Below are 22,433 nucleotides of genomic sequence, written 5' to 3'. Positions count from 1 at the left end.
TTCTTTCCTGAACTTCGAATAGAGTTTGAACTGAAAGTTGGCGGGAATCAACACGCGGCGCCGATTTTCGTCTGCATGCTGGAAGGTGAAATCCCAACTCGCCAGCCAAAGCCGAAGGCAAAGCAGCTCGCATTCCTCTGCCAGGCTCGTGTGCTTTCATTCACCTCTAGCTCTATAGTTTTATGTTTCTGCTCCGCAGATCTGCTGGTTTTGCTTCACACGAAAAGTAAACAACGCATATTATCGTGACAGAGCCGGTGAATCGTGACTGATTTCCCTTTCGCTGAGCAGCTGAACACTTGTAGCTGGTTGGTGCAATTGTTGTTTGTCAGCGTAGTAATAGCAGTTCAGTCCTTGTACTCAACCCGTAGTAGCAGACAGACTACGGGTTCCGATAGACAATAGGAAAAGTCAGTAGAACTCAATACACCTAGCGGAGTTATTCTGAAAATGGCTCCGAAAAAGAGAAAGGCATCTCAAGCTGCTGCCGAGCCAGAAGCACCCGCACCCAAGCGAGGGAAGGCCGCTGCAGCAGCACCCAGCACAAAGAAGGCCACCGTCAAGACCACTCCAAGGGGCAAACCGAAGGGTAAAGCGGCCGCTGCGTCCGACAGCAAACCCGCAGCTTCAAGCAGCAGCTCAGCAGCCAGCACCATAGCACCAATCTCAATCCCTGGCGCTTCTGATGAGGTCATATCTCTTGTCAAAGAGAAGGTAAAGTCCTGAAAAGCTGCCTGGATCATGAAGTGATGTGCTGGGTCTTTTTGTCCAGTTTTCAATCATTTCTTTGGGATCACAGTGATCCTGGATATCTGCGTGCATACAGTAAGACTGTTGGTTTTCAGATCACCAAAACAACACCACATTCAACCGGTACTGAGCTGTTTGAGACACGCTCGTACTTTCATTAGCTACTAGAGAGGTTAAGTTTCACGTAAAATTCCTACTGTCGTGGACATGGAAATCCGGCCGCACGTCTAGCAGCCCCAGGGCGCTGGCCATGCAGGCTGCCGTGTGAAGCGGCACACACATCCATGTATGCGCTGCAGCGCGCTGGTCGCATCGGATCAACATTACTGTGCACCGCATGCAACGTTCTGTACGCGCTGAGGGCGCCGGCCCCGGTCATTCGACTGGATTTCCATGTCCACGACAGTACGTCCGTGAACTTTTACCGTTTGACGTGTTTTACGTGAAGTGCTATAGAGTCCGCTGGTACTGGAGTGGGTGCTGCAGTTGAGTCCCGTGACATCATCAGTGCACACGCTGTGCAATGATGAGGTCACCATTGTTTTCGCTGAAAAATTGCTCCATGCATTTCTTGCTAAGCACTCTGGTGGCGTCCGCATTACGTTTTTGATTCCGAAAAACTAATACTAAGTGTGAATGTGCTGTTCGGAAGGTGTCGTTCAGATTTACGAGCAGCTTTCCTTGTGGAGTTTTCAACCTGTGTGTGTTTAGTGCATACGCACATCTCCCATCAATGCGATGACATTCGCTACAAGCTGTGTATGGAATTGCCGCCCGGCACACATAGTGGGTGAATGGTTACGATTACACGTACTTCGTTTGTCTCTGTGTATGCGGGCTTATTTGTGTGTGTGTGTGCGTGTGTGGGCTTATGTGCGCGTGCAGTGTCGGTTACCAGACAAGTCCGGCGTTGCGCTGTTCTCTGGTGCAACTTGCTGGGATGAAGTCGGCCGTTCCAAGGACTCTAATGGTGAGTAGTGTGCACATGTCTTCACTCTGCTAACCTGCATTTGAAGTCCACCTTAAGGCCTGGCCGGCGTATGCTCTTGCCAGCTGACTTCAGGGCCAGCGAGTGCCTGTTTTGTTCGGCCTGTGTACTGGAATAGATACGCATGCCGGTATACTGCTGAATACGACATTTGTATTTGTATTTATTCAACATTTCCTGGCTCGTCAAACTACTGCCAATGACAAATGAATGTGAAATGAAGGGTGATAGCCAACCACGGCAACTATCCCAAACAGTAAAAAAAGAGTAGAAGGCATGCAGGAATCAAGACATGCACATGCATGTCAGCACCAAGCACTTGTCCAGTAGACCTTGTTCTACACAATCATCCAGGTTTAGCTTTTTAGAATGTAGAGAATAGTGCTCATCAAAAAGGAGAATTGAAAAAGGCTGTGAGGATATCTTGGAGGAAGGGATGGGAATGACTTGACACGTTGGCATTCATGCCTTGTTGCTGTGTTATAATACCCTTCTGTGTGTGTGTGTGCGTGTGTGTGTGTGTGTGTTTGAATCTATGCTTCTTGTCTCTGCCTTTGCGGACAGTCGTCTCTCCGTACTGCCTATTGTCTGCACACCGCGTGGACGCGCTGAAGGACCTTCGCTTCCGGCACATTGCGTCGGGCACCGCTGCTTGCCACACCATTCTGGTAACGGAGGACGGCACACCGTATGTGTGGGGTATGTAACCATGGTAACTATGTGCACTATATGTGTGGGGTGTGTAACTATGTGCACTCTATCATACCTGCCAAGTATCCAGATTTTTTTCGGGATTATCCCGCAATTTTGGATGAACTCCTGCGATCCCGAAATTCCTGTTGATTATCCCGAAATTCACTGTACAAGAAACAAGCTTGATATTGTACTTGGAGCACTTCAAATGACTGGTCACAGGCCAGTAGTTGTCCTTATTGATTCCGGACCGCCATAGCCTGCAGTACCAGTGGATCTACTACTAGTGCTCCTTCCATGAGCAGTCTCTGAAAAACCTCCGCTTTTTAGTCTTGAACATGTGTAAGTGTGATCCGATGATCACCATCGCGATATCGATCATCTATTATCGAAATGTTGGTGCCATCAAAAGTTGAAAAAGGATTTTTTTGGTAAAAATGTGACATATCCCGAAAAACCAAGGCAAATCCCGCGATTTTGCCATGGCGATCCAGAAAAAGCACTCTAAGTACTTGGCAGGTATGCTGTATGTGTGGGGTACATAGCCATGTGCACCCGATGTGTGGGGTATGTAGTGATTTGCACTGTACGGAGTCTGGTTTTCAAAAGGCCAGGTTAAGTGAACAGAAATTTTCGGTAGAGAGAAGCAGTTCCCTATTGGATTATGTGTGTTAGTGGTTGTTCGGTGTATTGAAATTTTAGGTATGAAACAGACGCATCGAAAGTACCGAAAATTTGTGAAATTACAGTATCCGGAACAATATCATTGGTTACCAATTTACAGCTTATGTGACAATGTCATGCATACATGCAGTATGTGTGTTCGATTATCCGGTTCCCTCGCCGATCCGGATATTTTTGTGGAAAACGGATGTGTGCGGTTAAGTGAGGTCTGACTGTACTGGTATTCGTAGCATTGTCGATTCCCTTCCTTGTACCATGGTGCACGTGGTGCACTAGAAAATGCAGGTACTAGAGCTTCGCATTCCAATACCCGCACCTTTCCACACTGACACCCCGTTGACTGCAATGGTGTGGTGCTGGCTGCCATTGGATCATTACGCGTATCTGTTGTCCAAGGGGTGCATCGGAAGTGCACGCAGTACTCCGGTGCCAACCAAGAATCTTGCCACTTGCCTCTCCATTGCTTTGCTGTTGGGGGTGCTTCAGAAATATTATTCAGTCGGTCGACTCTTCTTCACTTCAAAACTGTTGTGGCCTACAAACTATGGTGGGAATCATTGCCATGTAGAATTCCCGCCCGAAGGCACTATGTGCGTGTGTGCGTGTTTCGTTTGTTTTGCTTAGGACGTAACGATCGTGGACAGTGTGGAGCGGCCGCCTCTTCGTGCTGGTCTGTTCCGCGTCTGCTGCCCGGATTTCAGAAGATCAAGGTTCGCCAGGCGGCATGCGGTCGCGGGCACACTCTCGTTTTGACGGGTGAGTAAATCTTGTACTGCCTTCCACTTCACGATAGTGTCCTTGATGCCTTTTTGAGCTGGTTTCAGTGTCCCATGTCCACTACAACAGCAATACATGAACACACTGTGATTCAAGGTCATGAACTGTGCAGCTAGGTCATACATGTACTCACTAACGTACTGCAGCTTGTGGAACCTGCCAAATACCTCCCTACAAGGTGACGGCGTATTTGCATACCTCCCTTGCCAGTGTGTATAGGCTGCAAGCGGCTGTACATGCGTGCGTCCTCGGTTTACCAGTTGAGCTGCACCGTGGCGTGGCCTGGGTGTGGATAATCACCTCATGCTTGTAACAATGTGCCATGCACACCATGGTGAAGTAGTTCTAGGCGGCGCATTTGGCCCTATACAACATGCCCTGGATGCTCCTAGCTCCGTACTTGTGCAGCTTGTGGTTCTTGACTCTGCGATTACGTGTACCAAGCAATTTAGAAGGCGAACAACAATTCAATTTGTTCATTTTTTTGCCGTGTCGTTCTTTGTACTCGTCTTCTATCATTGTATTTCTTTACAGAATCTGGCCTTGTTTTTGCGTTTGGCGATAACAAGGCTGGACAGCTGGGCCTTGGCCATCAGAATATAGTCACCAAGCCATCACATGTGAGTAGTGTGTGTGTGTGTGTCTCTCTCTCTCTCTCACACACACACACACACACACACACACACACACACACACACACACACACACACGCACACACACTGGCAGTAGATATGACTTGTCTGCTTATCATCATCCACTACAATGTAGGCCTTTACTGCATTAGGTAGCTGTGTATGCACTGTTGTTGATCTGTTCTACCCACCATGGATGGGACTGTTGTTACTCCATTCTATCCACCGCCTGATTGTACTGTTGTTGATCTGTTCTACCCATCATCTGCTGGTACTGTTGTTACTCTTCAGGTGTCCACCGAGTCTGAGTTCCCCATGGTCAAGGTGGCGTGTGGCGTGGAGCACAGTGCCATGATTGACAGTAGTGGCTCTCTGTTCACATTCGGTTGTCCAGAGTACGGACAGCTGGGCAACAATACGGACGGAAAGGTCAGTACGATTCGGTAGTGACTGTCTTTGCGCTATCTCTCTTGGCACAGGTTTTATCTTGTTGACATCAGGTGGATGCTCAGTGTTCATGCAATGCACATGTATAACCCTACATAGCTACAATCATACTTGTACTGAAGTTACCAGAGGCTACAGTTCACCACTGTCGCTTGCCATTAATTTTGATGATTCACTTTTTGTGCAGTGAAGACCTCACAATTTGCTTTTTGCATCTCTTGTTGTTTATGTTGGTGGTGGTGGTGGTGTTATTGTCGTTGTTGTTGTTGTTGCTGCTGCTGCTGCTGCTGCTGCTGCTGCTGCTGTTATTGGTGATGGTGGTGATGGTGGTGGTGGTGTGTTTGCTGCACATTGAAAGGTTTACTCCGAGCCGAAAGCTCTGCTCCACGAGTTGTTGTTTGTCTCACCTCTCAATCTTTCTATATCTATATCTGTTGGGTTCACCTAAGCCTGAAAGTGATGTATTGGTTGTGTTGTGCTGTGCAGTATTTCATCACGGCGTGCAAGATGTCCTTGTTGTGGTGTGTGTGCTGTGCAGTATTTCATCACGGCAAGCAAGATGTCCTTCCACTACGTCACACGGCCGGCTCGCGTCCCCGTCTTTGTGGAGAAGGACCCGAAGGAGGGCACGAAGATCATCGACTCTGTGTGCATCGTAGACGTGGCATGCGGCAATAATCACACAGTAAGCTGCTCCTCTTCATACAGTCTGTTCACACATGATTAATCTCTGGACTTCTTCAAATCCGATTTTGACCGAATTATGTTCAAACCAATTCTAATTCTGCTGGAAATGGGTTTGGGACCAGCATTTCTGTGCGACTATCAATGGAAAACCTGGCCGAAGAGCACAAGCGAGATTATCATCTTCTCCTGTATGGACTGTGATATAGTGCCCTGGCCGGAGAACGGGCAATGGCAGTGTGTTGTTACCTCTTCATTACTTTGTAGAGAGATTCCAGGCTGTCCAATAGAGTGCTCAATACCGAAAGGCACAGCTAGTTCAAACAATAATAAGGGGATGAAAAAAGTGTTTTTACTCCGAGTTTCACGCACTAAGCGATCATCAGAAAACTGTAATGAGTAAATCCGTATACTAGTACTGGTTTATACACCCACAAAGCAAAAGTAATGGAGTAATTTGTGTCTCCATTGCTGTTGCTGCTACATGAAGTACTTTGCCGTCTACCGCCTCAGGTTGTCGTCAACGACAAGAAGAAGGTATTCACGTTTGGCTTTGGCGGTTATGGTCGTCTGGGACATGCCGGCACGGCCAATGAACTCGTGCCGCGTTTGCTGCCGCAATTCGGTTGGCGTGCCGGTCTCGGCGTGGAGCAGATAGCGTGTGGCTCTACGTTTTCCATGGCAATCAGTGAGAACGGCCAGATCTACTTCTGGGGACAGCAGAAGATGACCGGCGAGGCAACCATGTACCCGCTGGCTATGCCCGACTTCTACGGCTGGAAAGCACGCTCTCTGGGTTGCTGGTAAGTTGTACGTGTGGGTAGGTGGGTGGGTGTACATGTGGGTGTGGGTGGGTGGGTGTATGCATGTTGACTGCATCATACATGTATTTCTAGTCTGGCCCAGCGACCCACTGAGAATGTACCGATCTCTGCTATTGCTAATCAAAGTATTCCATTGAATTCTACTGAGTTGGGTATTGTAATACAGTCAGACCTCGCTTATCCGGTCCTCTTTTATCCGGATCCCTCGCCATCCGGAAGAAAATCGTTGGTTACCAATTCACAGCATATGCCATGAATACAATACAATATGTGTGTTCGATTATCCGGTTCCCTCGCCTATCCGGATATTTTTGTGGAAAACGGATGTGTGCGGTTAAGTGAGGTCTGACTGTAGTGGCACATCTTACTCCACCACACTGTAGTGCCTGCTAGAGTGAGATTCTTCCACAGTGTGTGTGTAGTGTGCTCAACCTGTTGTCTTATCTTCTGTGTGTGTGTATGTGTGTGTGTGTGCATGTGCGTGTGCACACAGCTACAAGAGTGTTATTGCCGTGGCTGATGAGAGTGTGATCGCGTGGGGATCGTCACCGACGTTTGGTGAACTGGTAAGACCACTGGGTTGACTGTGCCTGACTACCACATTCTATTGCACAATATATTGACCTTTTGATAAATACCCACACTCATAAGTGACCCCACCATCAACAGTATCAAATTCGAATAAATTTGCTTTGACTCAATAAATACCACTGCACATTTCCATGCAGCACTGCACTTTTCCCATAAAACCTGCTCTAATGGGGTATTCACACGACAGGCACTTTCACGTTTTACAGGGAGTGACATACCAGAAAAGTGACTGTGTGGATTCACACAGCTGCACTTCACGACAGGCACGCTTGCATTTTTGAATGCTTCGCCGACCAGTAGCCATGGGTATTTCAAAATTTCAAAACACATAATAATAATTATCATGCTCTAAAGAGCCGCGTAAAAAATCAAGTGTTGTTTCGTGCTTTTTGGTGTAAATGTACTCGTGCACGCCACGATTATCGTGAAAGTGGGCCCCCAGCTCGCTTTCACTTGTCAGCCACTTTCAGGCACTTTTCTCGTTCACAGGTAAAATACCATAGCAACTTTCCGGTGCACGTGGATTTGCCTGTCGTGTGAATACCCCATAACCCGGACGCCTTTGGTGCATCCGAAACTGACAAACTGTCCTGGTGTGACAGGATTCCGCTTGATCCAGCGGTGCACGTTCAATCCGCAGCACTTCGGTGCTTGAAAATTCGGCCGGTCTACACAGGATTCTTCCGCTTGGCACAGGATCCAGCAAACACAAGTTGTACTGTACGCCCAAGCCTCTAAATTATAGGACAAATATTGATGGACCGGTCGTACTAGTAGTTGTTAGCTGTGATTGGAGTTCTTCTTTTCCGTACTTTATACCCAGTGGGTTTAGTGAATTTTACCACTGGACCTTATGTAAATACACAGTCATTTGTCCAATAGAGCCATGAACACGGCAAGGCCATACCGGAGTGGAATGTGGTAAGATTTCGCTTGTCGGTGTTCTTCTCAACGCAATTTTGTTGTATTCCAGTACTGTGTACATCCAGTATTCTTGGTCCTGTTTACCAACTCTGACTCTCTCTCTCTGTCTCTCTCTGTCTCTCTCTCTCTCTCTCTCTCTCTCTCTGTCTCTCTCTCTCTCTGTCTCTCTCTCTCTCTCTCTCTCTCTCTCTCTCTCTCTCTCTCTCTCTCTCTCTCTCTCTCTCTCTCTCTCTCTCGTTGTCTGGCTGTGTCAGGGTTTCGGACCCGCTGGCAACAAGACATCTGCCAAGCCGAAGATTGTGGATCCTCTGGACAAGATCTACGTCCACACAGCCACTGGCGGCTATGGTCATGTGATCTACTTAGCACGTGATGACACTGATACAGATAAGGAAGAGATCGCCAAGCTGCCAGAGTTTGAGTGCCCAGAGTAACTGCGGAGGTTTTGAACCATCTCTTGACTGTGTGTACCCTAGTAAGCCCAGCAGCGTAGGCTGTGAGGCGTTAGTGAATGAGTATGTTGTGCCTGTGGACTTCCAGTGGGCTCTGTGTGTCGGCTTCCAACTCTCAGGACATCTGCTACAGCGTGTGTGTGTGTGTGTGTGTGTGTGTGTGTGTACAATGACTTATGACTCCGCACGGATCACCGTGGATGGCTTAGAACGGAACACATTGGACAGCTTGCATGATATGCACAGCAGTGATAGCAACGCGCCCGGCCGTGTATTGCAATGTACTTGTGTGCTGCACTGTGCAATGTGCGTGTGCATAAGTATGATTTTATTCGCTTTCCTAGTGTGCATCTTAGTTGTGCTATATCTCAGTTTGACACTGTTTGAGCGCGTGTGCTCTTCATTTTTTTGGCCAGACTTCTGCATTCTCGCTGCCCCCTTTTCACGTCAGGCTGCCGTAATGCGGTGATACTCCGTACAGTCCGCCTGGTCACAAAACACGAACTATCATACAGCACCGATAGCGCAGTGGCACTGTGTAGCTCTTTACTTACTAACTGAACAGCATCAGTTTTATCTTCTCTTTTCCCACGCACTGCTCGTGTTTCCGCAGGCACCCGTTTTTAGTCACGTTTTCTCTCTTTGTTTTATTTTATTTTATCTCGACCATTGTTGGCGTTCAATGCAGTTGCTAATATTATGTAATGTTAAGATTGGCTGGTGACTGGTGACACTCAACAACATAAGACTTTCGGCACATCGGCTTTCCCGTCTCACTATGATCCTGTACAAGTGCATGCAGTGAACCCAGTGTTTGTTGTTGTTGTTGTTGTTGTATATTTAGTACAGCGTGCATGAAATTTAAAAAAAATGATACCGGTGTGTGGCGCATTCCGAGTGTGTTCGACTTGATTAGAACGTGCTGTGCGCATGAACTGTGTATGCAAACATGCAACATATCCAGACTGAGCACCGTCTTGAAATCATATGCATCTGCATGGTAGCATAACAGATGCTTTCAACACATTGCGAGATGAGGATAATAACAAAGTAAAAAAATTAAAAAATAGTGGACATGGGATAGGGAACAGGGAGGAAGTCAACGTCCAGTTCATGATATGGAATAGTCTCAACATCAAGGTATTTGCACAAAGTTAGCGTGGGCACGAGACTGGAACTGGTAGAGAGAGAGAGAGAGAGAGAGAGAGAGATTCATCATGTGTCCAGTGGACAGTGTTCAAGTTTTGGATGCCTTCAGGCCGATGTAGGCAAGTCCAGCACCAATGACGATCACAGCTAACACTAAGATGCAGAGCATCTTGCGACTCGACTTCTGGTGCTTCTCAGCCTGTGTACAACAGACAAGACAGGAATGTGTATACAGTGTAGCAGTAGTATGAAGTGAATCTGTTCACTGTGACTATCGGATTATTATAGTCTCTACAACGCGTATAAGCTTGTCCCCAAGGAGAACTCACTAAGAAATGTGTGGATCTCACGCCACTGCATTATAAAAAGAAGGGGGGGGGGTGTGTGTGTGTGTCAAATGACAATTGCCATTCACTATGCATGCATGTTTTGATTGTTTTCCCATAATCCCCATGACACGCACATGTTTGTCGCAAGCTCTGTATTGACCTGGCGTAATCCTTTATCACTATTATCACTAGTAATCAGAGGACACAGTACTACCGAGTACCGTGCAATCACTGGTGTTCTGTGCGTTTTCGGCCAAAGTGCGCAGGTGAAACTGTAAGCAACAGCGACCTACAGTCAACATACAGGATAGTCTAGTGTGTTTCACCGAGTGTTCAGCTAGCACACGTACTGGTGCATTTCTGGCTACTGGCTAGCACACACCGTATGTCAGCGGCTTTAACGCCATGGCCTTATATTCGAAACACCACTGCTTTCCTAGCTATTTTAGATGTAAAATGACTCACCCACTACGCCATGCCAACAAAGTCAAAGTCTGTAAGACATACTGTAAAGCGATAATTTGTTTGCGGTGCGCAAAGTTCGCGTTTTCAAGAATCGTGCTCGTTCATGATGAGAAAATTTTGCGATTTTATCTCTTCAGTCGGATCTTGTACTGTCTACAGTCAATGTACAGAGCAGTGTCACTGTGTGCGACGATTAATAAGAGCATATCACAGTTTATAATTGCGGGAGAGTTCACAACGGACCAACAAACATAGTCGGCTTACCTTGACAAGCTGCTTGTGACCGTCCTCGATCTTCACCGCCGCTAGTTCTATGTTGTAGTCGATACGATCAAGGACAGTGCCCTAAGTCACATACAAGTAGACAAAAGGAAGAACCATGGACATGCGCCCTGAAATGCAGGTTGACGCTTGCACACACCACCGCCATGATGTCACCAAGGAATTGCCAAAACAAAGCATACGACCCCCCCCCCCTTCTCTCTCTCTCTCACTCACACACACGCACACACACACACACACACACACACACACACACACCTCAGACCTCAGACATGCCCATCGCGGAAGCGATGATAGCAAACAGCTATGTTAGACATAGCAACTTGTGCTGGGATTACACCATTCAACAGCTTGCAAGGCTGATGAATTGACCGCCACTATTTTTAGCCTTGTATCCACCACACAGCTGTTTGAAGTGACTTTTTCTGGCCAGAGAATCCCTATTTTTCATTTTTCCATCTATATACAAGTATATTTTTACACACAAACACACACACACACACACACACACACACACACACACACACACACACACGATGCCAACGTAATAGCAGTAGCAGACATTCCGCTCACTACAGTCATGAATCCATCGTTTAGAGTGGAAATTACCTTTTTTAAACAAGCTATCATTTCAATTCAACAATGGAAAATCACAGCAAATGGACAAAAGGGCTGACCATGCTAGAGTGTGTCTTGGAGAGATAGAGATAGAGAGAGAGAGAGAGAGAGAGAGAGAGAGAGAGATAGATAGAGAGAGAGAGAGAGAGAGAGAGAGTGTGTGTGTGTGTGTGTGTGTGAGAGAGAGAGAGAGAGAGAGAGAGAGAACTGTAGAAAGCACACCAGCACGTACCACCTTCCAACCACAGCGCACTGACTCACCTGCTCTGCAATCATAGTGGCCAAATCTCTGAAGATCTCATTCAGGTCGCCTATGGACTGCACGATGGAGGTGATCTCACGTTCTCTCTCCTCCACCATGGCTGAGTTGTCCTCCAGCGTACCCAGTTGTGATGTTGTGAATGCCTGTGCCAGAAAACCACACAATCAGATAAGTGCTCAGCAGGGGAAAACATGATGAGCACGGTGCTAGTTGCAGTACAGGCTAAAGCATATGTGAGCTGGTTCGCAACAAGTAGCATTGCCAGCAGCGGCTTGTTCACACTAACAACAAACATGCCAGGCAAGGTCGTTAGAGAGAGGGTCTACACCCAAAGATCACTATCCACTCTAAGACTGGCAGCAGACTCTACCGGTTACGATGCCACAAGCAATGGAAATAATTGAACCATTGCGCCAGGCACAGAACGGACAAATGCAAAAGGATGATGAGGATATGACGATCTTCATCTTTCTGTGAGAGCTGGCAGCCGTGCATGTTCGATTGGTGAAGTAGAATACAATCTAACAACAAGGGTATCCGGTGTGCTAAAATGGTAACCTGGCGCGCGCGCGCACACACACACACACACACATACACACACTCGATATACAGTTGTGCAGAGTTCTCTACCTTATCATAGACCTCATCCTCCGGTACGACTTCCTCCTGGAACATGGCACTGGACATGCCACCAGAAAAGATCTGTTGCTCACGCTCCTCACGGTTCTTCAAGCCTGAATAGCATGCAGCACCAAGTGCAGAAACAACACCAGCCAGCGGAGGAGAACGTACACACACACAAACAAACAGACAGACATACACAGACAGACACACACAAAAGTCCAGGAAAAGTGAGACTCAGGTAATAGGTAGAGAACAGACGGTAGACGACTGAAAGTGTCTCTTTAAATCATCTGAATAAGGCATACTGCAGAACCTATTGAAAGATAGCTTCTTCCACATGGTGGGAGAGTGACAGTTTGTGTACATGTATACAACCTATTACTGGTGCTAGAACATGATGATTGCTTGCCGCATGAAGCTCAGAGTTAGAGCAAGACCGTTTTCTTTGCCCTTCTCTGGGCATGAGTAAGACTGCACCAAATTGTATCTCTCTCTCTCACTCTCTCTCTCTCTCTCTCTCTCTCTCTCTCTCTCTCTCTCTCTCTCTCTCTCTCTCTCTCTCTCTCTCACACGTATGGACAACTGCAGTTCCAACATCTACATACAGCTGTATACGGTCAAGATTGGGTGCATTGTGATTTGTAAAACTAAGTTTCTGCGTACACAACGCGGCGCTTACGTTTCAGGTAGGCGGACTGCGTCGAGCGGAAGTTGACGGACATCTCCTGGAGCGACAGTGCCATGGAGGACATGACGTTCTTCGTCACCTTCTTCTCCTGGCTGCTGGACATCTGGCTGCGTTTGCCGATTTGCTGGATGGACTTGTGACTGCGGTGAAACATCTGCATGGGCACAAGACATGATGCACACGGAAATACAACGACGATGAAGAGCTGGGTCGGTGGAGGACGGGACATGCTGCAGTGACCCTACATGTGTCGGCGCCTACTTGTATTTCCCTGGTCACATGCTTCTACTCCACACCTGGCTCCAATCTTGGATACATGTACGGGTGATGTATGGTGGTTGTCATTATTCACCATCTACAAGACTTAGTGTACAGTACTGTCTGTCGCCGAAGAACGGCCAGCTAGAATTCCATTAAGTACAGCATACCAATGTAAACACGGTGACTCAACTGCCCATAGACTGTAATACATGAAAAGTAAGAACGATCTAGGCTAGGAGGCTGACCCCCCCCCCCCCCCAGTTCTTCGGCGACCGACGGACAGTACTGTATGCTGATAGCCAGTACAAAATACAGCCTGCACTTTAACGCATATTCTCTAATACAAGCGCCGTGCTTATATTTTTTCAACACCCCCTACCCCGTGCTTATAATAGAGACCGTGCTTATATTGGAGACCGTGCTTATATTTTTCATCCAATATATCCATACAGAGCCAGGAGAAATATACACAGAATTCCACTTCGAAAGAAGTGCCAACAAAGAGAAACGAACACACACTTGCACAGAAACAAGGAAGATACCAGGTACGTGGCAGATATCATGCATGAAAAAACACTGAATTCAATGTATAGACATCAGTAGTGGCCCTAGTGGGACTTTTCAATGTCCAAATGCTACAATCGCCGGCAAGCGGCCTGGATAAAGGAGAGCAGAACATGAACACTATGCCCAGAGCTAGTCTTGCCTGCTAACCGGGTATCAATGGGTTCAGTTTGAAGCTTCTGCCTACACGTACCCTCTGCAGCCCATCAAGCAGTACTGGTACCGGTATGTACAGGTCAGTGTTTGCAAACTTACGCTAGTGATTTCCCTCGTCAGGATGTCAATCTCCTGTTCACCATCGCCGTCGTCGTCAAGCGTTGGTCGGTCGAGGTGCTGCCGATGCAGGGTTTGCAAGTCGGCCACTACAACACACAGTGCCACACACACACAGTGCCACACACACACATACACACACACGCACACATACACACACGCACAGTGCGCACAAAGCAGACAGAGATCATGGGTTTGCAAGTCAGCCACTATAACGCACGTACACACACAGTATGCACAAAGCCAAGACAGAGATCATGGGCTGCAAGTCTGCAGACCAATATTATACATGTACTTCAAAATAGACTGATGGCATCAACAAGAGAATAGGGCTTTGAGGATGCAAGGCTAGTGGTGTGGAGACAACGTAACACTTCCACTCAAAGTCAGAGTGTGGAGGCTACAAGTCACTACTGCGGCATGGAGGACAATCGAACGCAACCATGTCAGTTGTTGATATTTAAAGCCAAGTGAACCTGATGAGACAGTGAATACAGAACAGATACTAGTGCACACTGGCACTGAAGTACACTGATGTTGATCAGTAATGCTTACCCCGTTGTTTGATCTTCGTCAGCTCAAATTGAATCTGAAACAATAGCAAGCCAGCACAGACCAGATGCACGATCAGCTAGCTTCTCATGGAGCCACACACAGCTGTGACAATGACAAAGACACCATACACATTTTGCAGACAACCCCTGAACCTCGAGCACCACTAGTCCACTACAGTCTACTCTCCCTATGGTTCGTAGTCCCCTGTGAACAACAGACTGTCTGAATGGAGCGCCGTCAAGGCTTCGGGCATCATGTGGTGATTGCAAAAGGCTTTGAGAATAGGACTACACCATACAGCAATCACACTTAGAAATGTAAGGAAAACAGTGCATGCCTCAGTCCAACACACATCGCACCATTGTACCCACACGCTCACCTCCTCAACACCATCAACCCTGTGCAGGAACAAGAATGGAAAATACAGCAACAACACAGTAAAATCCTCCATAATGATCACAGCCATGCAAAACCAATTGGGGCAATTACTGTCCGATGAAACTACTTGAGCTGAGTATGAAATTTGAAGCCTTCTCTTTCGAAATCTATTCCAGGTACCTATACTCAAAGTACAGATGTGGTGGGTCGCAAGCCTGATACCATCCCGTGACAGGGGTGATCAGTTAACATTAGGCATGATAATCAGTTTGAAATGACAACACACAAGGAGGGCAGGCCCGCCGGAACCGGTTGATCAGGTGATCACCGGACCAACTTTTTGGCCACCAACACGTGTTTACTACTGTGCAGAGTGATTGAGTGATAAGCTTGTGTGTGTGTGTGTGTGTGTGTGTGTGTGTGTGTGTGTGTGCATTTGCGTACTTCTCTTGTCATGGGTGTATACATGGCACACGGTGTGTGTGTGTGTGTGTGTGTGTGTGCTCGTGCATGTGTGTGTGTGTGTGTGTGTGTGTGTGTACGTATGCGTGTGGTGTCAGGTTAAAGTGACTTACCATTCCGGTGGCAGGTTGTGTGCTCCGTGCCGTGTGATAGTACTGGCAGCAGGGCCAGCAGCACCTGCCTGAGATCCAACAAGGATTGCCCGATCATTATCAAAGTCCACCTGCAGCATTGCATCACATCGCAGCAGCAGCAAAGTTCCGGCTACAGTTGACTACACACAGCGCTGATACTGCCAGTCAACACCTTAAGTGCTGGTTATGTACTCGTGCTGATGCTGAGGGGAACCTCTAAGTGCTAGTACATGCACTGCGACGTCCGAGACATTAGCGGCCCGAGAGACTGGATCTTCCTCTTGCCAGCTACTACTAGTCTACAGCTGTGGTCAAAGAAATCCAACCCACGCGCCCACAGCAGCGCCAAGGCTCATGCAGCCCTCGGATCAGTTTTGGGAACATGCATGGTGTAATTGAAATGGAAACGCGCCGCTACTTTTGACACGCGGGTCCGGGTTGGATTTCTTTGGCCACGACTGTAGTACAGTCAGTGACTGTACCAGGACTGACGTCATGACGGGTTGGTCTGCTATACTTGGTGATCTCAAGATGTACATGTACATGTAAGGCCACACGTTTTTATTTCTATGTTTCTCGTCACCTGCGCGCATACGATTCAGGAGTCTGGAAGAAGAAAAAACTGTGCTGCACTGACTGTGCATGTGGGGACCAGCACACTCATGCACATGTACAATCATAATGTGGCCTGGACTGCGCTATACATGATGCAAGGACGGCATTTTTTGTGCGCAATCTAGCTGCACATGCACAGATTGTGACAGAAGTTCCTACCACATACTACATGTACTTAGTATTACTAGTTGCTAACTATGGATGCTATTTTGCATGGTGTATTGGTGGATTATAGTGTGAACAAAGGTCTAATAAACTTTTTTTATTTTTCGGTCATTTTTTATTTTTTCCACCTCTCGCATACGTTTTTAGATTTTCAGGTGACGAGAAACATAGAAATAAAAACGTGTGGCCTAATGGTGTAAAAAAACTGTAATGTCGTTGGCGTGCACTTCTGCTCATCGGCTGCATGACAGCGCCTTGGGGCCCAACAAAAACAAATTATAGTTTGAGCCTACTTTGAAGTGCATGTTCATCATAATGGTCAACGGGTGGAGGCAAGAGTTCATAACCCCCAGGGGTTATGAACTCTTGGTTGAGGGCAATGCAAAGGGGAAAACATACATGTACTGCGAAGTAAATCATTCATTTTTCAAATCTACAATGTGTTGCTTCGGTTGATTGTTCAGAGAAGGTCATGTCCTGGACATTCACTTCCACTGACTAAGTATGACTATTTTATACAGACAGTCAGTCAGTATTCAATTCACTTCTCACCGTCATCGAGGTGCTGTCACCACACGAGCTGAGTTTTCGTGCAGCCACGGCTTCATCGCGAAACCTCTGAAATAAATCCGTCCTGGATCTTGTTGCCATTATGCCGGTATGTTCTGACCCTAGCAGACTAGTTCTTGCTTGCACGAGTTCACAGATTCCTGGGAAGTGTCGATGGCGGAAGCCGAAGTGACCCACATCGGATTTTTGGTTGCTGCGACTTTCAAGCTTCACCTCAAAAGTCAGATCCGAAAAGCTGTGGACCTGGTAGTAATTCCTGAAGCAAGTGAGTCGTAACAAAATGACTACATCCTGCTGTCACGATCGATCGATATCGCGTCGCGATCGCGTGGCTGCATCGGTAACCATGGTGATTGCAGATTTTTGTTGTCGTAGGTACTAGGTACGCACTGTACGCATGCGTCATGATGCGCAGCCTTGTACGCATGCACGCAACACAGGCTAGCCAAATGCGCTAGCCAGCACTGTTTTAGCCCTTTTTCTCCTTCGTTCCTGAGGTGCCGGAGCGAATTTCTCTGGCGTCTGCTTGTTTGTGGCCTACACTACTCTGCAATCATGAGGTAAACTGCTCTCTTCGCTTATCAATGATTTGGTGAATGTTATCTCATCAGTTTTGGTTCATTATTTATTTCGTTCCCGCGTTTCCAGTAAGGTTTCAAGAGACGCACTCTACGAGTGTGTAACTGGAGTCTTGAAAGGTTCCATTGAGAAGCAGCGCAAGTTCGTGGAGACAGTGGAGCTTCAAATTGCCTTGAAGAACTACGATCCTCAGAAGGACAAGCGTTTCAGCGGCACTGTCAGGTCAGTTTGTTTGAATCTGCTCATGGTATTGTTCACTTTTCAGTCTCATCCAGGATTCCATCTTTGCCATTCTCAAATAATTTTGTCAGGTGGCGTAATTTGAATTCTATATCGGCGATCCGTCAGTTCGCGAAAAGGGAACTGGGAGATGGAAACCATAAATGATCGCTCTACGATCGCTCCATGTGGAATGTACCTCACCCTTTGCACTTACTGTCTTTGAACGAAGTTAGAATGAAAGTAATAATTGTTGAATTCTGTTTTGTGTGTGTGCGTGCGTGCGTAGGCTGAAGCACATCCCTCGTCCCAAGCTGCGCATCTGTGTATTCGGAGATCAGCAGCATTGTGATGAGGCGAAGGCTGCTGGATTCCCGTTCATGGATGCCGAAGCCCTGAAGAAGTTGAACAAGAACAAGAAGCTTGTGAAAAAGCTTGGTATGTCCATGTGCTGCTTTGGTCTTTATCCAGTTTTACTTGACGGCATGTACATTTTATGTGCTGCTGATTACTTTCTAGCTTTACTACTGTCCCACATTGCATGCGTACACCAAAATAATAATACCACTAATATACGGTGCAAGCTTTACTTACTTATAGCCGTACCACGTCTAGGTAGTTTCAGGCTTTGATATGTTTGTGTTATTATTCCCCTCGATGTATTGTGTATGCTACAGGCAAGAAGTATGATGCCTTCCTTGCCTCAGACACCCTGATCAAGCAGATTCCACGTCTTCTTGGCCCTGGCCTCAACAAAATGGGAAAGTTCCCGACCCAGATAACCCATGGTGAAAACATGAAGCACAAAGTCGAAGAGATGCGCAGCACCATCAAGTTCCAGATGAAGAAGGTATGTCAAACCAGCCTGTGTCAGCTGTTGCTGGTTGTGTGTGTGTGTTGCCATGCTTTCTTCATGTTTTGGTTGTGGAAAGGCCAATTAGGTATTGAATGGAGCTTGTGGAGCCCGTCAATGTCTTCGCTGATTCTATTCATTACTATTGCAAGACAATAAGCTTTGCTTGTTTTTTGTTGTTGTTGCCAGGTTCTCTGTCTGGCCGTTGCTGTTGGTCACATCAAGATGGGTGAAGACGAGCTTGTGTCTAACATTTTCATGGCTGTCAACTTCCTAGTCTCCCTGCTGAAGAAGAACTGGCAGAACGTGCGCTCTCTGCACATCAAGAGCACCATGGGAAAGCCCCAGCGACTCTACTAAGAACCCGGCACCATTTTTCATCATTGTTCTTTGCAATATGAAAGTTTTTTTACAATTTTATTTCAGTCTACCCAGCTGTGATGGGGACCGGCTTTGTGCTGGGCCGTTACCTGCGGTCAACCAGGCACTCTGTGGCTTGCCACAGAGGAGTACATGGATGCTGGGATGCATCTCGTACGGGGTGACCAGAATGGGTAGTGGCTTGAGGAGTACATGGATGCTGGGATGCATGTTGTACAGGATGACCTCCACAAGAGTGGTTTGGTGGTGTACTGCATGGTTTTTGGATGCCTTGGTGTTGGACCCTGGATCGGAGTACGAGTGCCAGCTACTACTACAGTCGACCTACCCTTATAACGATATTTGCGTCAGACCAAGAAATATTGTTATAAGGGTAATATTGTTATTGGGGTAACTGGTTCATTTCATACACATACGTCATAATGCATGTATTCTGTTCATTTTTTACACTCTTCGTAGCATAAAAAACTGATGTACATGCACATTATGTACACAGCAAGGTGCCCACTGGTGCCCCTATTGCATTTCGTCATGTCCCAGCGACTTATCAAGTGAAGCTTGCCCTACCTGGATAGTGGCCTCTACATAGTCCCTGCTAGTCTAGTAGTGCTAGATATTGTTATAAAATGGAAAATGTCGATTGGTCAGCCCATTTTATATCGTTATAGGGGTAATATCGTTATAGCAATATTGTTATAGAGGTAAGGCATTGTATACACAAGTCAATGGAGTGATTTGGTTTGGCAGAAAAATATCGTTATAAGGGTAATATCGTTATAGAGGTTATCGTTATAAGGGTAGGTCGACTGTAGTAGATTTGTATATGGATGCTGGGCATGGGATGCATCTTGCACATGGTGCACTACAGGGGCTATGTGGTGGTTGTTGGGTATACCTCTGCCCCTCCAGGAATTTGCGGAGACATTTCGGAAATATCGCGGAAAAAGTTGCGAGGTAGAATGCCGTAAATTGCAGGGAATATTGCGGGTTTTGTCAGATACTGCGGGATCATTGTGGTAAAATTGCGGCCGATTTTGGTACTTGTACTGTAGTGCTGTACAATGTTATTTTCATGTCCCGCGATTTGAACAAAAGTCCGTGATATCCGCGATATTTGAAAAATTATCCGCGTTATTGTAGAAAACTGTCCATGATACTTGAAAAGCAACTGCGATATTCGAGTCTTTCTTCGATGTTGTTTAGTTCTTGAAGCTCGTCAGTAGTTTAATTGTGAGATCGACACCAGAATGGAGAAGTTTCTGGGCAAATTAGCGGCTGACAAGTCACAAAATAAGGCTCGCGTCGAGTGTTGTCCGAGGATGGAGGAAAGCTGTCTTGCAAGCTCCTGCCGGCATGCCAGGCAGTTGAACATAGTTTGTCCCCGGGGGAAAATTGCGGAAAAAAATCGCAAAAAACGCGGCATAATATGGCATAATTTGCGGTGAATAATATTAATGTGCGGCATTTTTCAGTGAGTACGTAGTGAAATCAATCAGTTACAAGTCTCTGGTGTAAGGCCGCGGTCACACCGAGCTCGATTCAGCCGTTCAGCCGAAACAAGCGCGAAGGACTAAAGGGACCGTCACTTAATTTTTGCCGACTACCCGCCAAAAAAATCTTTTCGTTTCACGTGCCAGACACGTCCGCGAGCGCGTACGACTCGCGCTCGCCCGGCCGGCCGGCCGCGCTACCTTTCACGTCAAGCAATCTGTTCACGCCACATGGCTGGATTGGATAGCGCGTACATGCAGACATGATTGAAGACTTGCAAAATCAATTTTTTTACAAGTCCATCGATATCCAGGCGCTAGGCGCTAGGCCTAGCTAGGCAGTACTAATGCCAAAGGCTACCTACTATAACCCCCAGGCAGCTGACTTTATTTTCGGAGAAACACTACTCATTGTAGTAAAAAGTAACAATGAATAGCGACATCATCTAGGAAGGATCGCTACCCTCACGCAAAGGAAAGGCCTTGTGCGGCTGCTCTACGAAGTGTTGAAGAAAGACTCATCAAAGTTAGTTGGTGGACGAACAACTCGCTGGCGCCGGAAAACTTGGCCCCCACCGATGGTGTTTGGTGAATCATCAAGCATAATGTCTTGTAGCAGTGTTCACCGAGGAAGGAGAACGCTCTAGCCGCTGCTGTTGTCCGTTTCATCCACGTTGGGCGTTAGCTGCACCGCGCCTATTGTGTTTTAGTATTCCATGGACACACATTAGCATTCAGAGCGATTGTGGAGCCACAATTTACTTCACACAGCGTTGTATTGTCCACGAGCGCAAACTTCATTATCAGCAGTAACTGTTACTCTTCATCCTACATGTAGATTTGGAGTATACACGGCCTTGTCATGACAGCGACAGCTCTACAGAGTGTTCAAGTGAGAAACATTAATTTCAATTGTTGGTGGACGAATACATGGCTGGTTCCGAAAAACGCGGCCTGCACCGATGGTGTTTGGTGGATCATCAAACAGGGTGACCAGCAGTGTTCACCGAGGAAGGAGAATGCACTCGCCACCACTCCGATTCATCCAAGTGGGCGTTAGCTGCGCCGCGCCTATTGTGTTTTAGTATTGCATGGACGCACACTAGCGTTCTCAGCGATTGTGGAGCCACAACATATCTTCATGCGGCGTTGCACTGTCCAAGAGCAGAAACGTCAGCAGTGACCCATCATCATACATGTAGATTTGGAGTATACACACCATGCGCCAATGGGCCTTGGCACAACAGCGGCAGCTCTACGGAGTGTTCAAGTGAGAAACATTTGTTTTGACTTTTGGTGGACGAACAAATCGGTTGTGCCGAAAAACGTGGCCTGCGCCGATGGTGTTTGAACCATCGAGGGCTCCGGAAGCAGCAGCTGAGCCAGATCAGCCAGTCTTGCCAACTCTCAGTTGCCGGACTCCGTGCTGCAGTTAGCAGCACTGGCACCAGCCGGAAATATTTTTCCGCCGATACCCGTTACTTCCAGTTCTGTCAAGGGCATGACTGGAATCCATTGCCGGGTGATGACTTTTTACTTTATGTGTTACTTTGCTGCCGAGTTGTTCAGAACTTTTCAGCCCCAATCTGTCCATGTCTACATGTCGGCCATCCGCAAACTTCAGGTGGAAGTTGGCTTTACCTACCCGTCGGGCCCAATGACTCTCCTCGCAAGGTTCCTGTCGGGCATCAACAGGTCATCATCGACACAGCGTCATCGCCTGCTGATAACCACTCAACTTCTCAGGGAGATTAGCCGGCATGCTGCCTTTCCACGGATGTGGCACCCTCATGACAAGGCCATGCTAAGGGCAAACTGACTGCTTGATTTTAGCTTTACATTACCGCAGTCAGTCCAGCACAATACGCCAATCGTATTTCACTATAACTCGCGTGTCATAATTGGGGATATGGGCTGCTCCGCCCTATATCCCTGATATGCCAAATAGACGAAAAGTGTGTTCTGAGCCTGTATCGCGTATAATAGGCTCATCGTAAAACAAATAATAAAAGTCTTAAAAATCAGGGTTCACGTGACACTCGGGTTCCAGCCAAGTTTTCCGCATCCGCAG

The 22,433-nt window shown here is 47.2% G+C and overlaps 3 protein-coding genes across 3 annotated transcripts; 2 read left to right on the top strand and 1 right to left on the bottom strand.

Moving 5' to 3' along the window:
• Positions 1-86: 86 nt before the first annotated feature.
• LOC135817145 (protein RCC2-like) lies at positions 87-9,209 on the top strand. The gene is made up of 10 exons (XM_065330268.1): positions 87-714; positions 1,636-1,720; positions 2,303-2,437; positions 3,740-3,871; positions 4,427-4,512; positions 4,816-4,953; positions 5,510-5,656; positions 6,169-6,458; positions 6,973-7,045; positions 8,249-9,209. Exons 1-10 carry the CDS (start codon positions 451-453, stop codon positions 8,426-8,428), a joined length of 1,530 nt encoding a protein of 509 aa, XP_065186340.1. The 5' UTR covers positions 87-450; the 3' UTR covers positions 8,429-9,209.
• A 306-nt stretch (positions 9,210-9,515) lies between these two features.
• LOC135817146 (syntaxin-16-like) lies at positions 9,516-17,065 on the bottom strand. The gene is made up of 10 exons (XM_065330269.1): positions 16,823-17,065; positions 15,470-15,579; positions 14,896-14,914; positions 14,517-14,550; positions 13,944-14,050; positions 12,855-13,017; positions 12,182-12,285; positions 11,551-11,694; positions 10,654-10,734; positions 9,516-9,794 (listed from the first exon to the last, which is right to left on the bottom strand). The coding sequence occupies exons 1-10, from the start codon at positions 16,919-16,921 to the stop codon at positions 9,684-9,686; spliced, it is 972 nt and encodes a 323-aa protein (XP_065186341.1). The 5' UTR covers positions 16,922-17,065; the 3' UTR covers positions 9,516-9,683.
• A 200-nt stretch (positions 17,066-17,265) lies between these two features.
• LOC135817144 (large ribosomal subunit protein uL1-like) lies at positions 17,266-18,911 on the top strand. The gene is made up of 5 exons (XM_065330267.1): positions 17,266-17,400; positions 17,489-17,641; positions 17,928-18,076; positions 18,316-18,488; positions 18,681-18,911. The coding sequence occupies exons 1-5, from the start codon at positions 17,396-17,398 to the stop codon at positions 18,849-18,851; spliced, it is 651 nt and encodes a 216-aa protein (XP_065186339.1). The 5' UTR covers positions 17,266-17,395; the 3' UTR covers positions 18,852-18,911.
• The last annotated feature ends 3,522 nt before the right edge of the window (positions 18,912-22,433 follow it).

The sequence above is a fragment of the Sycon ciliatum genome, chromosome 5 (genome assembly GCF_964019385.1).
Source record: "Sycon ciliatum chromosome 5, ocSycCili1.1, whole genome shotgun sequence".
Taxonomy (NCBI): Eukaryota; Metazoa; Porifera; class Calcarea; order Leucosolenida; family Sycettidae; genus Sycon; species Sycon ciliatum.
Note: the sequence above shows the minus strand (reverse complement) of the source record. Positions and strands in the feature narration are given on the sequence as shown.